At 43.5% G+C, this 14,247-nt stretch overlaps 1 protein-coding gene across 3 annotated transcripts in view; it reads left to right on the plus strand.

The window, feature by feature from the left end:
- The window catches only part of SLC49A4 (solute carrier family 49 member 4), a 163,074-nt gene that overhangs the window by 75,855 nt on the left and 72,972 nt on the right, over positions 1-14,247 (plus strand). For all 3 annotated transcript variants that reach the window (XM_065561496.1, XM_042843086.2, XM_005279896.5), the window contains exons 3-4: positions 1,190-1,458; positions 11,625-11,754. In XM_065561496.1, coding sequence (XP_065417568.1) covers positions 1,190-1,458; positions 11,625-11,754 — 399 coding nt within the window. The remainder of the gene's footprint in view (positions 1-1,189; positions 1,459-11,624; positions 11,755-14,247) is intronic.

Raw genomic sequence — 14,247 nt, forward strand, 5'->3', positions numbered from 1 at the left:
TTAATTTGATAAACTATCTATCAGCCTTTTCCTGAGATTTTTTCCTTCCTACATTTTAAAGCTCCTGCAATGCTCTATGACGTTTAGCATTTGTGGCTTGAAGTGTTGCCTAAATGCTGATTAAGCTTGGCTTATGTTTCCCATTTTTAGGCCATATCTTTGTGTTTCTTATGACTATGTTCTTGCAGCAGTAACAGAGGGTTCACATTTCATTTTTAAAAAATAACCATCAAAATAAATTTTGAAATTACCTCCACTCTCATCTTAATGTACAAAGGGTGTATCCCTTTTGGAGATTGAAAATGATTTTGGCTGGCTTGCTAGCTAGCTTGTCCCTGACTGCTTTTTTAGACTTCATGTCTTTTATAAATTCCAAAAGGTCTTGGCATCTCAAGTCTGATTACATTTGCAAAAGTCAAAGTGGAAGGTTTCTGGCTCGATTCCTTGTTTATAAGAGACCTCAAAAATCCCTCCATGTGTGTGCTGGCTGTGCCAGTGCTGGATGTGTGTGTTCAGTGTCTATAGTGTTTGGGACTAATAGCTTTGTTTTGATTTCCAGCCGTTAGCTGTTAGACCCAGGGGAGAGTGCATCAGGGAGTGGGGCAGGGAAAGGGAAATTGTATTTTGCTACATGGCTGTTCTAAATAGCAGAATAAGATGATTCTGTCTCAGAACAACTAAGGGTCCAATCTTATCTTGCTTTTACTGTAAATCTTCCATTAGTGTGGAAGTAAATAATATAATGAAAATATGCGAAAGGGCTTTGTGATAGATCCAAAATTGAAACCCGATAAGAGGTTTTAAACTCCCAGTGGGACTCATGCCTGCATAACACACATGGGGTTAGGTTTAACATTTTGGAGCTTGACTGTGACTAAGCCTCTTTCTTCCTTTATACCCTATCATGCTATCCTCCTGTCCAAAGCAATGTCACTCTTTTATTCCCTTCACCATTCCTTCTTTGAAGAGAACATTTAACTTCTCCATTCATTTAAGTGCTAATAAGAACAAAGTAGCGTGTAGATTCTTCATGAGTCTACTCCTGCTTCTCTTAGTATAGAATATTCCTTTTCTGCTAATGATTTCTGCATATCTTTTGTGGAGTTACACATTTTAGTGCATTCTATATCTTACATAATGTTTAAGTAATTACTTTGTAAATGTCTGCATATTCTTTTCTCCGTTCCAGACTGATTCATGGAGGGCAGCTGTTAAATGGATTGGCAGGTCCAACTATAATGAATGCTGCTCCATTTCTCTCCACTACCTGGTTTTCTCCCGATGAACGTGCCACTGCAACAGCTATTGCATCATCGCTCAATTATCTTGGTGCAGCATGTGCATTTTTAGTAGGACCTCTGGTGGTTCCACCTCCTAATGGAACATCTCATCTTCCACTTGCATCTGAAAGTAACTCTGAGCATATCAAGGACCGCATTGAAGCTGTGTTGTATGCAGGTATTTTAAAACTAATCTACTTTTATTGTGTCTGAAGTGTGAACTACTACCCTCTAGTGGCTGGCCTGCAGACAAAACTGCTGATGGCTTAAAGAGTAGTTGTCCTATATTTCAAGTAGTAGAATCCTGTGTTCTAGGGGGAGCTAAATTCTGTTCCCTTTGCCACACATGTGGGGTAACCAATTGGGCTGTGTCTCTGAATGCAGACACAGATTCATTCTAAATGCAGTATCTGGTCTATTTTTTCATATCTTCTGATTTCCCAGGACAAATATTTTCCACTAGGGCTTTGTGTTTTAATGCAGAACTTCAAAATTATGCTTGTTTTGTTGAACTTTTTAACAGTAAACCTCTCACTACCAGTTCATGTTTCTCTTTATCATTAACAGTGATAGTGTAAATCCAACAATTTCTCAGCATTTCATGCTTAACTTCTGTGATAAAGCAGTCCTCATTTAGGGCTTAAATGTGTGAGAGTTAAGGCTGTCGATTAATCACAGTTAACTCAAGCTATTAACTCAAAAAAAGTAATCACGATTAAAAAAATTAATCGTGATTAATTGCAATTTTAATTGCACTGTTAAACAGTAGAATACCAATTTAAATTTATTAAATATTTTTGGATGTTTTTCTACATTTTCAAATATATTGATTTCAGTTACAACACAGAATACAAAGTGTACAGTGCTTACTTTATATTATTATTTTTATTACAAATATTTGCACTGTAATTGAGAAACAAAAGAAATAGTATTTTTCAATTCACCACATACAAGTACAGTAATGCAATCTCTTTATGGTGAAAGTGCAACTTACAAATGTAGATTTATTTTGTTACACAACTGCACTCATGCTTTGGCCACCATTCAAGAGGACATGCTTCCATGCTGATGACGCTCATTTAAAAAAATTTGCGTTAATTAAATTTTGTAACTGTACTCCTTGGGTGAGAATAGTATGTCTCCTGCTCTGTTTTACCTGCATTCTGCCATATATTTCATGTTATAGCAGTCTCAGATGATGACCCAGCACATGTTCTTCATTTTAAGAACACTTTCACTGCAGATTTGACAGAACGCAAAGAAGGTCCAATGTGAGATTTCTAAAGATAGCTACAGCACTTGAACCAAGATTTAAGAATCTGAAGTGCCTTCCAAAATCTGAGAGGGACAAGGTGTGGAGCATGCTTTCAGAAGTCTTAAAAGAGCAACACTCCGATGTGGAAACTGCAGAACCCAAACCTCAAAAAAAAGAAAATGAACCTTCTGCTGATGGCATCTGACTCAGATGATGAAAGTGAACATGTGTCGGTCTGCACTGTTTTGGATCGTTATTGAGCAGAACCCCTCATTAGCATGGACGCATGTCCTCTGGAATGGTGGTTGGAGCATGAAGGGAATTTTTAGCGCATCTGGCACATAAATCTCTTGCAATGGCAGCTATAACAGTCCCATGCGAACGCCTGTTGTCACTTTCAGGTGACATTGTAAACAAAGTGGGAAGCATTATCTCCTGCAAATGTAAACAAACTTGTTTGTTTGAGTGACTGGTTGAACAAGAAGTAGGACTGAGTGGACTTGTAGGCTCTAAAGTTTTACATTGTTTTATTTTTGAATACAGTTTTTTTGTATATAATTCTATATTTGTAAGTTCAACTTTCATGATAAAGAGATTGCATTACAGTACTTGTATGAGGTGAATTGAAAAATACTTTCTTTTTTTACAGCACAAATATTTGTAATAAAAAATAAATGTAAAATGAGCACTGTACACTTTGTGTTCTGTGTTGTAATTGAAATCAATATATTTGAAAATGTAGAAGACATCCAAAAATATTTAAATAAATGGTATTTTATTATTAACTGTGCGATTAATCGCACAATCCATTTTTTTAATCGCTTGACAGCCCTAGTAAGAATCTTTCAAAAGTGATTTGTTAAATAATTATTTAAGAATATAATTGTAGAATAAAACCCCACTTGATCTTGATTTTTGTAACCAAAAACTACTTAATGCTGTTCTTTAGATTTATGTGACAGTTATTATTCAGAAGCAACAATTTACTGAATAATAGTAATGTATGAAAATGAACACTGTAAAATACTTGATTTATTTATCCAGGCTTTTCCTTGTGATGGTTTCTTCAGCACAGCAGGATAATTCCTTAGGTGTTTTAAGAAACTTATTCTAGTCATGTTCAGTGGCAAATTTTCTTTAAAGATGTGGCTGAACCCCAGTTTAAGAATCTAGGGCTTGATTCTCTTCTAATGTAAACTGCTATAGCTGACCATTTCATGTCAGTTAAGAATTTGGCCCGGTTTTCTCTCTAGAGTTCAGTCAAGAGATATTGCTAGGCTCATTTTTTTCTATTTAAAATGTTTTTGAAAAGGCACTTCAATGTTTAAAAGTGTATATACAAGTATATTGGACTCTGCTGGCTATTTGCAGTGCTTTGTGCCGGTCCATTCTTCATGAGGCGAGTTTTCTTATAGGTTAATAATGACAGGGTATGGGGCACTTTTCTTTCTTTACTTTAATAACAAGCAGTTGAAGTTGGATCATCATGTAAGTGGGTACCACATAGCCCCTGCTTCTTTGAGTGCTTGCTCATATCCATTCCATGTTAGGTGTGCGTGCGCTGCGTGTACATTTGCCAGAAAATTTTCTCTCAGTGGTATCTGTCGGGCTGGCCATAGCGCCCTCTGGTGCTGCACGCTCATGCACTGGTATAAGGGGCCCAGCTGGCCCCGCACCCTCTCAGTTCCTTCTTACCACCTGTAATGGTCGCTGGAATAGGTCCTCTTGCTTTGGCAAGACGTTCATTCAGTGATTTTTCCTGTTATTCTCTAGTTTAGTTTTATTTTAATCTTAATTTCTAGTTTAGTGTACATAGTGTAGATAGAGTATATAGTTAGAACCCCCCTCTTAGCTTAGAGGGGCTTCTTTCACCCTGGCTTTTTTCACATCTTCTGGGAGCCTGGAACGCTCTGGCAGATCACCTCATCAGGTCTTTCTTTTCTCATCACAACTGGTCCCTTCACCCAGAGGTGACCAGATCCATCTTCCAGAGATGGGGGTCTCCCCAGGTAGACCGGTTCACAACCAGGCAGAACAGGAAATGTCAGCAGTTTTGCTCACCATGCAGTCAGAGCCCAGGCTCCCTCTCAGATGCTTTCCTGCTTCCATGGACAGACCTCCTGTTCTATGCGTTTTCCCCCAGTTCTTCTGGTGCACAAGATCCTTCTGAAAGTCAACCAAGACAAGGCACAGATTATCTGTATAGACTCTGCGTGGCCATGACAGCACTGGTTTGGCATGTTTCTGGACCTCCGCCCCGGACCTGATCTTGCAAAACCACAGCCATTTCCTCCACCTGAACCTCAGGGCCCTTCACATGACTGCGTGGAAGTTCCATGGTTGAACCTGGAGGAACAGGCCTACTCAGAGCAAGTCCGCCCGGTCTTGCTAGGTAGTAGAAAATCATTTACTAGAGCGACCTACCTAACCAAGTGGAAGCGCTTCTCAGTGTGGTCGTCCCAACAAGGTCTCTCACCGACCCAGTCATCCCTCCAGTCTGTGCTGGAATACCTGCTCCATCTGAAACAAAAAGGTCTGGCCTTTTCAGTCAAAGTACTTCTAGCGGCAATCTCAGCCTTCCACTCTCCAGTGGACGGTAAGTCTGTCTTCTCTCATGAAATGTCCATTCGCTTTCTCAAAGAGCTAGAGAGACTTGACGCTCAAATTTGTGAACTGATTCCACTGTGGGACCTAAATCTGGTTTTGTCAAGACTCTCCTGGGCCCTCCCTTTGAGCTTTGGCATTGTGCCCTTTGCCAGATCTCTCCTGGAAGATTGCCTTCCTGGTGGCAATTACTTAAGCCAGGAGAGTCTCAGAAATTAGGGCCCTTACGTCAGAACCCCTGTGTATAGTGTTCATTAAGGACAAGGTTCAACTGTACCCCCTCCTGGTATTTCTCCCAAAGGTGGTCTTGCAGTTTCATAGTAACCAGTCTATTTTCCTGCCAGTTTTCTTCCTGAAACCGCACAGCAATTCAGAGGAGCGGCATCTCCACTCACTGGACGTAATTGACACTATTTTATACTGTATTACTGTACTGTATTTACTATATTAAAATGTTCTATGTGTTTGAATGGTGTTAGTAGGGTTCTGCATTATTTTATTCAACGTTTTATATGAAAAATATGTACTGTATAAGCTGTCATTGTAAAAAGGTACACCGTTTAGGCGAATAAAGCATTGTCATAGGCAAGTTGGTGAAGTTGTGAATGCATTCCCCCGGCCCCCATTCCATTATTTCTTATGGGGAAAAATTCTCCGGTATACATTGTTTTGGTATCCATCGCCCTTTTCAAGAACAACCCCAATGTATACAGGGGATCCCCTGTGTACAGCTCATTGTGGCATGGTGCTCAGATTGTTTTCATGAGGCATTAGAGATTCACTCTTCAGCAAAAGACATACAGCTCCATGCTCAGTGTAGCATTTCCTGCCAATTAGTTTGTGGACGGTTCTTGTTCTCCCTTCTTGTTTCAAGTGCTTTGGTGGATCCATCCAGTGTTGCTGAAAGAATTGTCAGGAGGAAGGCAGTCAGTTACTGTTAAGGAGCTCTTGTCTCTGACTGCAATTTCCTTGGCACTTATAGTACATCCCTTACATCTGACCTTTTCCCATGTCTTGCTCTTATTGTTAAAATCTAATAATAAGCTGGTAAACTTGGCCTAGGCTTGCTTTATCTAGAGCAGTGGTTCTCACAACAACATTTTTGGTTGCCTCAGGGTCCAGCACCAACTCTCACTGGTGGCCTCACTGACACTTTTTTCCTAAAATACTTAATTAACTTTAGGAAAAAAACAATTAAATAAGCACAGATTCACATCCAAATCATTGTAATTTATACACCTCTAACCCGATATAACACGAATTCGGATATAATGCGGCAAAGCAGCGCTCTGGGGGAGGGCGGGGCTGCATGCGCCGGCAGATCAAAGCTAGTTCGATATAACGTGGTTTCACCTATAATGTGGTAAGATTTTTTGGCTCCCAAGGACAGCGTTATATCGGGGTAGAGGTGTATTTGTAGGGTTTTTTGGCAGACTCAATAACAAAAATAATGCTGCCCTCCCCTTCGCGCCCCCCACCCCCAGTCCAGGGCTTAATGGGTCCTGGGGTTTGCTGTGAAAAGTGATATTTGTTAATATCACAGCACACTTAGGGTACATCCAGACTATCCGCCGTATCGGCGGGTAGCGATCGATTTATCAGAGATCGATATATCGTGTCTCGTTAAGACGTGATATATTGATCCCCGAACACACTCCCCGTCGACTCTGGAACTCCACCGGAGCGAGCAGCGGTAGCAGAGTCGACGGGGGAGCCGCGGCCGTCGATCCCGCGCCGTGAGGACGGGAGGTAAGTCGGAATAAGATATGTCGACTTCAGCAACGGTATTCCCGTAGCTGAAGTTGCGTATCTTACATCGACAGCCCCCCCCCCCAGTGTAGACCAGGCCTTAGCAGCTACCTGGGAGGCCATGATAAGTGATATTAACAAACATACAAGTATCACTTTTCACAGATAGCTAGTAAATCTGCTGTGAAAAGTGATACTTGCATGTTCGTTAATATCACTTTTCTCAGCAAGCCTCAGGACCCATTAAGCCCTAGATAGGAGGAGGGGGAGGCGGAGGCAGCAGGGGCGGGGCAATGGGGGTGGGTGATGAGCCCCACTGTCGCGTGATCAGAGCCAGGATCTGGTATCTGCTGCCATGTGGCCAGGGCCGGGGCTCAGTGCGCTCAGCCAGAAACTAGAGCTGGGGACAGGAACTGCATAGCCGGAGCCAGGGATCGGAGCCCGCTGCCGCGCAGCCAGAGCTATGGGTCAGTGTCTGGGGCCAGTGCCTGCCACTGCACAGCCAGAGCCCCGAGCTGGGTGCTGGAGCCCAGGGGTGCATGGCTGGAGCCAGGAGTCAGTGCCCGCCGCTGTGTGGCTGGAGCCAGTGCTTGCTGCTGCATGGCCAGGGTCAGGGGTTGGCACCCAGGGCCAGCTCCCTTCACCGCGTGGCCGGAGACCAGGAACAGAGCTGTGGGTCGGCGCCTGCTGCTGCTCATCTGGGGTAGGGGATCAAGGACTGGGGCCACACAGTCGGAGCTGTGGTCGGCACTTGCTGCCGTGCAGGTGAGGCAGGGGATCAGCACCAGGGGCTAGAGCCACCGCATGGCCGGAACTGGGGCTGGAGGCTGACTGAAGCTCCGCAGCCAGAGTCAGGGGCCAGCCCCTGCTGCCCCACGGCCAGGGCCAGGGGTTGGCACCCAAAGCCCCATGGTTGGAGCCTGCTGCCAGGCGGCTGAGGCTGGAGGTTGGCTCCTGCGGCCAGTGCCTGCCACTGCCGCAGAGCCCGGGATTGGAGCCGGGAGCCAGCTAGAGCCTGGGGGGAGGGTCAGTACCCGCTGTCCCACAGTCAGAGCCTGGGGCTGCACGGCCAGGTTCCTGAAGTCCCGCTGCTGAGCCTGCCACCCAAACCCCGTCCCCACAGCGTGGGTCAAGAACTCAACTTGCTCCTGCAGAGTTGTGACCCACCTCTCTCCAGAGGCGGTTCAGGGTGGCGCATCCAGGCGCAACAAGGAGGAAGAGGAAGGGGCCGATGCTTCCCCTTCCTCCCTCCCCCATCACTGCCCAGGAAGCTGTCGTGACTGCACGGAAAGCCCCTGGTGCCTGCATGTGGCCACGGTAGCCGCATTTTAGAAACGTTGATCTAGAGCAGAGGTGGGCAAACATTTTGGCCTGAGGGCCACATCAGGGTATGGAAATTGTATGGCGGGCCATGAATGCACACGAAATTGGGGGGTAGTGATGTGGGAGGGGGTTCCAGGCTGGGACCGAGGGGTTCGGAGGGCAGGAGGGGGATCAGGACTGGGGCGGGGCTTGGGGTATGTGGGAAGGGTGTGAGGGCTCCAGCTGGGGGTGCGGGCTCTGGGGTGGGGCCGGGGATTAGGGGTTTGGGGTACAGGAGGGTGCTCCAGGCTGTGACCAATGTGTTCAAACATCAGGGATGGGGCAGGCTGTTGGGGCACGGGGCGGGGGGGGGCAGGTAAGGGCTCTGGCTGGGGATGAGGGGCTTGGGGTACAAGAGGAGGCTCTGGGCTGGGATCGAGGGGTTCGGAGGGTGGGAGGGGGATCAGGGCTATGGCAGGGGGTTGGGGCATGGGGGGGGCTTAGGGGTCCAGGCTCTGGGCGGTGCTTACCGCAAGCAGCTCCCGGAAGCATGTTTCCTCTCTGGCTCCGAGGTGCGGCCAGGTGGCTCTATGCGCTGCCCTATCCTCAGGCGCCACTCCTGCAGCTCCCACTCCTGCATCTCCCATTGGCCAGGAACCACGGCCAACGGGAGCTGCGGGGGCGGTGCCTGCAGACAGGGCAACGCGCAGAGCCGCCTGGCCACGGCTCCGTATACTACGTAGGAGCAGGAGTGGGGTCATGCCGGCTGCTTCCTGGAAGCCACACGGAGCGGGGCAAACCCCTGGCCCCGCTGCCTGGTGGGAGCTGAGGGCCAGATTAAATGGTCTGACAGGCCGGATGTGGCCTGCGGGCCGTAGTTTGCCCACCCCTGATCTAGAGTATGGTATAATGAATGATGGTAGTGACAAAGGCAAACCCATTATTCTTGGTAGTCCTGGTGGGGACAGCAGTGCATCAGCTTTGTGACATGTGAGAAACTGATTCCGTTCTGGGCTCCTAAACCTCAGATAGAGCTGCAAGTGTAGGGCACACAGGACTAAACTGATATGAGGGTCCTTTATTACCTAGTAGCAGTGACCCCTTTGTTTTTGGCTAGATATCAAACTTGTTCTGTCCTTTTTTATGTGAAAGGGCAGTGATCACAAGGCAGGTTCATCAGAGTAGCAGATATAAGGTGGGAATATACTAAAGGTTACAGGGAAACAGTTCAGAGACCACCAGGTTTTATTTGAATAATTTAAAAAATGACCTAAGCATTACTAGAGAAGTTGGCTCTGATGAAAAGGACTGTCAGGTAAATCTCAGCAGTTCCCCTAAATGAGAATAGGCACTTGTAAAATACCTGCTCTTAAAAATATTAAATCAACATGGTTTACATTTTAAAAAGAAGAACAGGAGGACTTGTGGCACCTTAGAGACTAACAAATTTATTAGAGCATAAGCTTTCGTGGACTACAGCCCACTTCTTCGGATGCAGTCCACGAAAGCTTATGCTCTAATAAATTTGTTAGTCTCTAAGGTGCCACAAGTCCTCCTGTTCTTCTTTTTGCGGATACAGACTAACACGGCTGCTACTCTGAAATTTTAAAAAGAGTTAAACCTTCTGATTTATAGTTAAACTATATAATAGCTAAATAGTAGTGTACATTAGCCAATCTCCAGATTTGTCTCTAACCAGATGATCTTTTGGATGTGTCCACATGTAATTCTGAAATCTTGTTTTGAAAGTGGAATAAAAGGCATTTTAAAAAAAATTTGTTATTGTCATACCTTGCCTCCTTTTCTAGGCTTCACCCCAGTATCACAGAAAGTTCTTCTCTTCTTTTTAAGTCTGAGTTTATTCAGTTACAATATAGCCAATTCCTTATTTACCATTTATTTCCTTGAAGGCAGTAATGTACAGCAGCATAGAACTTACTGTATTTGCCTAGAGCCAGTGGTGTTATAGTGTACAGTGGGGGTCCTTCACCCTCAAAGACAATCCTTTTATGATGAGACAGCAGTAGGAAAAGGAAACACGGCTTCGTCCAAAGTGAATCATTTAGTATTTGATGCTGGAGAACAAAATGGTCAAATCTACAAGAATTCACCCTCAAAAGAAATCCTGTGTGTTTATAGTTTTTTTTCCATACTGAAACAGTTATTCTGGTTTTTTTTCCCCCACCTGGTCCGTTCAGATTCTGTGTATCATTTACTTTTCACTTTCATGAATTATTTTCCCCTCATTTGGCAGAGCAGTTGGCAAAGTGCCTTCTCTCTCTGTATTGACTTTATTTAAAAAAAAAAAAAAAAAAAAGGTATTTAGAGAGGAGGAAGCTAAAGCAATCTAGTACCCAGCACTACTGGATTTCTAGATAGTATTTCCAGGTAGTACTGGTGAATCACTTCTTTGTAATAAGATCCCAGGTGCTCCTCCGAGGACATAATCCATAGCTATAGGAATTGCCTATACAGTAGTAAAGAATCCTGTTTTTAAGAGTTTAGGATATTAGGGTTAACTAGCATATTAGGGTTAAGCCTGTGAATAGGGAGAATGCTGTGTAAATTGTAAATGCCTATAAATGTTAGATGGGCTGGGGGTTGATTAACATTTGTGGCTTTTTCTCAAAAAGTCTAATCATGAGACTCATGCAGGTTCAGGCCCAAATGGCCACACTGACATTTCTGACAGACAGACCCACTGCTGTTGAGCAAAAGCAGCATCTGCAAACAACTCTGTTTCTTCATTTCTCTCCCATTTGTGTCCATTCTCTCCTTGGGGCATGGCTGACTGTACTTTCCTTCTTATGTTGTAAATCTGTCTGTTACCACAGTAACACTCTCTGTGTGTGCTCTCTCTTGTTGAATTCTTTTTCCATGTCTTCATCACTCTGTGCTGTGACTATTGAAAGTCATTGCTCTAAGGCTTCCCCAAGTCCCAGCTGTCCAAACTCTAGCATGTACTGCTACCTGTCTTCTCACACAATGAAAAGTAACCTCATCACTGCCCTCACGCCCTCAGAATTATCCACTTGGGTCCAGTTTGATATTATCCTCCTTGTGTTTAAAACCACAAGCAGACCTGCTCCAGCCGGCCTCACAGACCTTGTCCGTCTCTGCACTGGACTCCTCTCTGTCTCTTCAGGTAGTGTTATAACTGTTGATGCAAAAGCCTTTACCTCTGCAGCTCCTGCCATTGCCAATAACCTGCCTATATCTATCTTCCTAATTGACTCCCAATCTTGCTTAAAAATATATTCCCTTAATTCCTCTTCCTATTGTTTTAGATCTATAGTTCTATTATTGAAGTTTATAAAGCATTTGGCATACAATTTTTGTATGAAATAGGCTAGATAACTTCATTGTATTAAAATAAGCTCTCACTGTTAAAATCCATCACAATGTTAAACTGGTTTTTCTTAATTGTCTCTTAGAATTTGGAATGATCTCCCTGATATTTTCTGCAGTACTAGCCTACTTCCCATCACGCCCTCCATTTCCTCCCAGTGTGGCTGCAGCTAGTCAGCGGCTCAGCTATAGGAGAAGTTTTTGTCGGCTATTAAGGTAGGTTCTCCTGGGGACAGCTTGGGTTTACAGTTCAAAGCCAATTCAGCTTTTTTTAAACCTACATTTAAAAAGCAAAACAACAGAACATGTGCTTTAATCTTTTCGCTGAAGAACAAACAAGTTAATTTGTAGTGCTTTGTAATCAAATTAAATATTAATATATAGACATGAAAGAACACTAGATGTTAAAAAGTGGAGTCATTAATTATTAACTATTTTCAAAAATATTGCAAACCACATGTCAGAGTCATTTAGCATCAACATCACAGCCTCTAAATATTTTTGTTACAATGAATACAAGACAATTAAAGGGATGTGCTCTGTAAAGTGTTGAGGTAATTTAACATTGTGAATAACTGAGCATTAAATTGTTTTCTTCATTTTCAGTGCTCTTAAGCTGCCAACATTGCTCATTATGTTGGAATAACTTGGGGTCCAGTTCCCCATTCAAATGTGAGCCCCACAGCCCTTGCTATGATGAAAGAAGTACACAAATGCATCTAAGGCAGAATTTGTCCTATTGAGTCTAGTTAATTGCATATGGTGTTAAAATGCAAAATGGGGGAATGGAAAATAAGTCATATTGCTGGGCAAGGTCTCAGATTAAACATTTTCAGTGTTCTTTTAACTTTGTTATGAAGAAAATATCCTAATGCTGCTTCCTTTCTCCCACCCGTGGTCGGTCTTGTGTATTTAAACTGAAAGCTCTTCAGGGCAGGGACTATTTCTTTCTATGTGCTCATATAGCACCTAACACAACGGCATCCTGATATTAGATGGGTCCTCTCGGCACTGCTGTAATACAAATAATAAGTAATATTAAAGGCCTGGATCCCGTAACTGATAGCGCAAAGGTGAACTGTTATGCCCATGCACAGTCCAGTTGACTTCAGTGGAACTCTGCTCATGTGCAGCAGTCTACCACCATGCTGTCAGTAGCAGGAATAGAATCATTGTGTAAAAGGGACCATTTAGGATGGAATATCTGTGAAGCTTTTTTAACTAAGCAATTATTAGAGAGCAATAAAATCATACTTGTCATAACTCTGTGCCTTCTTTACTTGCATTTAATGCCTGCAAAAATTATTCCTCTCTTCTTCTTGTTCTTAGGGAAATCATTTCCAATCAGAAATGCTCAATTTCTGCTATTTGGAACCTGGCTAAGGCTATGTCCAAACTTCAGTTAGACACCCATGGCTGGAGTTTGGGTTCTGGAACCCTTCCACCTCACAGGGTCCTAGAGTCTGGGCTCCAGCCGGAGCCCAAATGTCTACACTGCAATTAAACAGCCTGAGCCCCACCAGCCCGAGTCAGCTGACACAGGCCAGCTGCAGGTTAATTTCAGTGTAGACATACTCTGTTACCAGAAGGTGCAAGGCAAGATAATCACCAAAGTGTGTCCTTTCTGGAGAAGGTTGGCAGTGAGGGAGGAGAAGGTGAGAACAGAATTGGTCAGTTAATCTGTAACATGACCTACTTGAGGTATTAAAAAATAGCAATTCCCTTGAGGGCACTGAGCACACTTATTAATGCTGCATTATGAGCCTAAACTGCTATGGGGAGAGATCTTGCCTGAGGGATGAGTTGTAAAAACGTTACTGTCAAATAAAAACCCAAACAACAACTGATTCTGCAGGTGAAATATAAAATTTCTGTTGACCGTATTCCATTTGGGAGCCTTGTAACTAATTGGTTGTACACAGTACAGTAAACACTGGATCTGGGATACTTATAGTGTCAGCTAGTGAACTGCAAAACTCTGAATTAACAACTCACCTAAACCTTTCTTAATAAATATATCTTGCAGTTAAATAGTGAACTTATTTGTGTTTTAACACATTGCTGTCAAGAGTCAGGGTTGTCTATTGCTATTAAGTAAATGTTGTATCTTCCTCCCCTTATGCATTCTTCCATGCTGTCCCTTCCAAAAGGCATTCTCTCTCTTCCTTTGTACACCAAACAATTGCCATCTCATCATTCAAAACACACTTCTCTTGGGGAGCCGTTCAGCAATAATCCATCAAAGAGGAAGGATTTATAAAAGAACGGAATCTGCTGTGCTGTGAGAGAGATCCATCATCGGTTGTGTTAGACATTAAACCATGTTGTCTGTCTAATCTACATTTTGTAGTCTTTGAGACAGGGACTCTTTCTTCTGACAGCTGTGTAAATTAGGGATACTCAGTTGATGAACCCTGGAGAATCCTGACTCCCTGGATTGCAGAGTTAGTGTCCCTATTTTGAGATTACTTTCATATGTTGCTGATATGCATATCTGTATTTGATACATGTTGAACCTGTGGGCTAACTCACAAGTCCATACACCAAAAAACACTTCAGCCATGAGTTTGTATCTTTTTGTTCAGGGCTTCAGTTTTATTTCTTCAAATATTTTTTCAATTTATTTCTTCAAAATAAAACTGTTTAACATAAGTTCAACACCTCAATCATGTCCTTTACCTCTGATGTGGTGTCTTCTTCAGGAACCTG

Source organism: Chrysemys picta, chromosome 11 (assembly GCF_011386835.1).
Source record: "Chrysemys picta bellii isolate R12L10 chromosome 11, ASM1138683v2, whole genome shotgun sequence".
NCBI classification, from domain to species: Eukaryota; Metazoa; Chordata; order Testudines; family Emydidae; genus Chrysemys; species Chrysemys picta.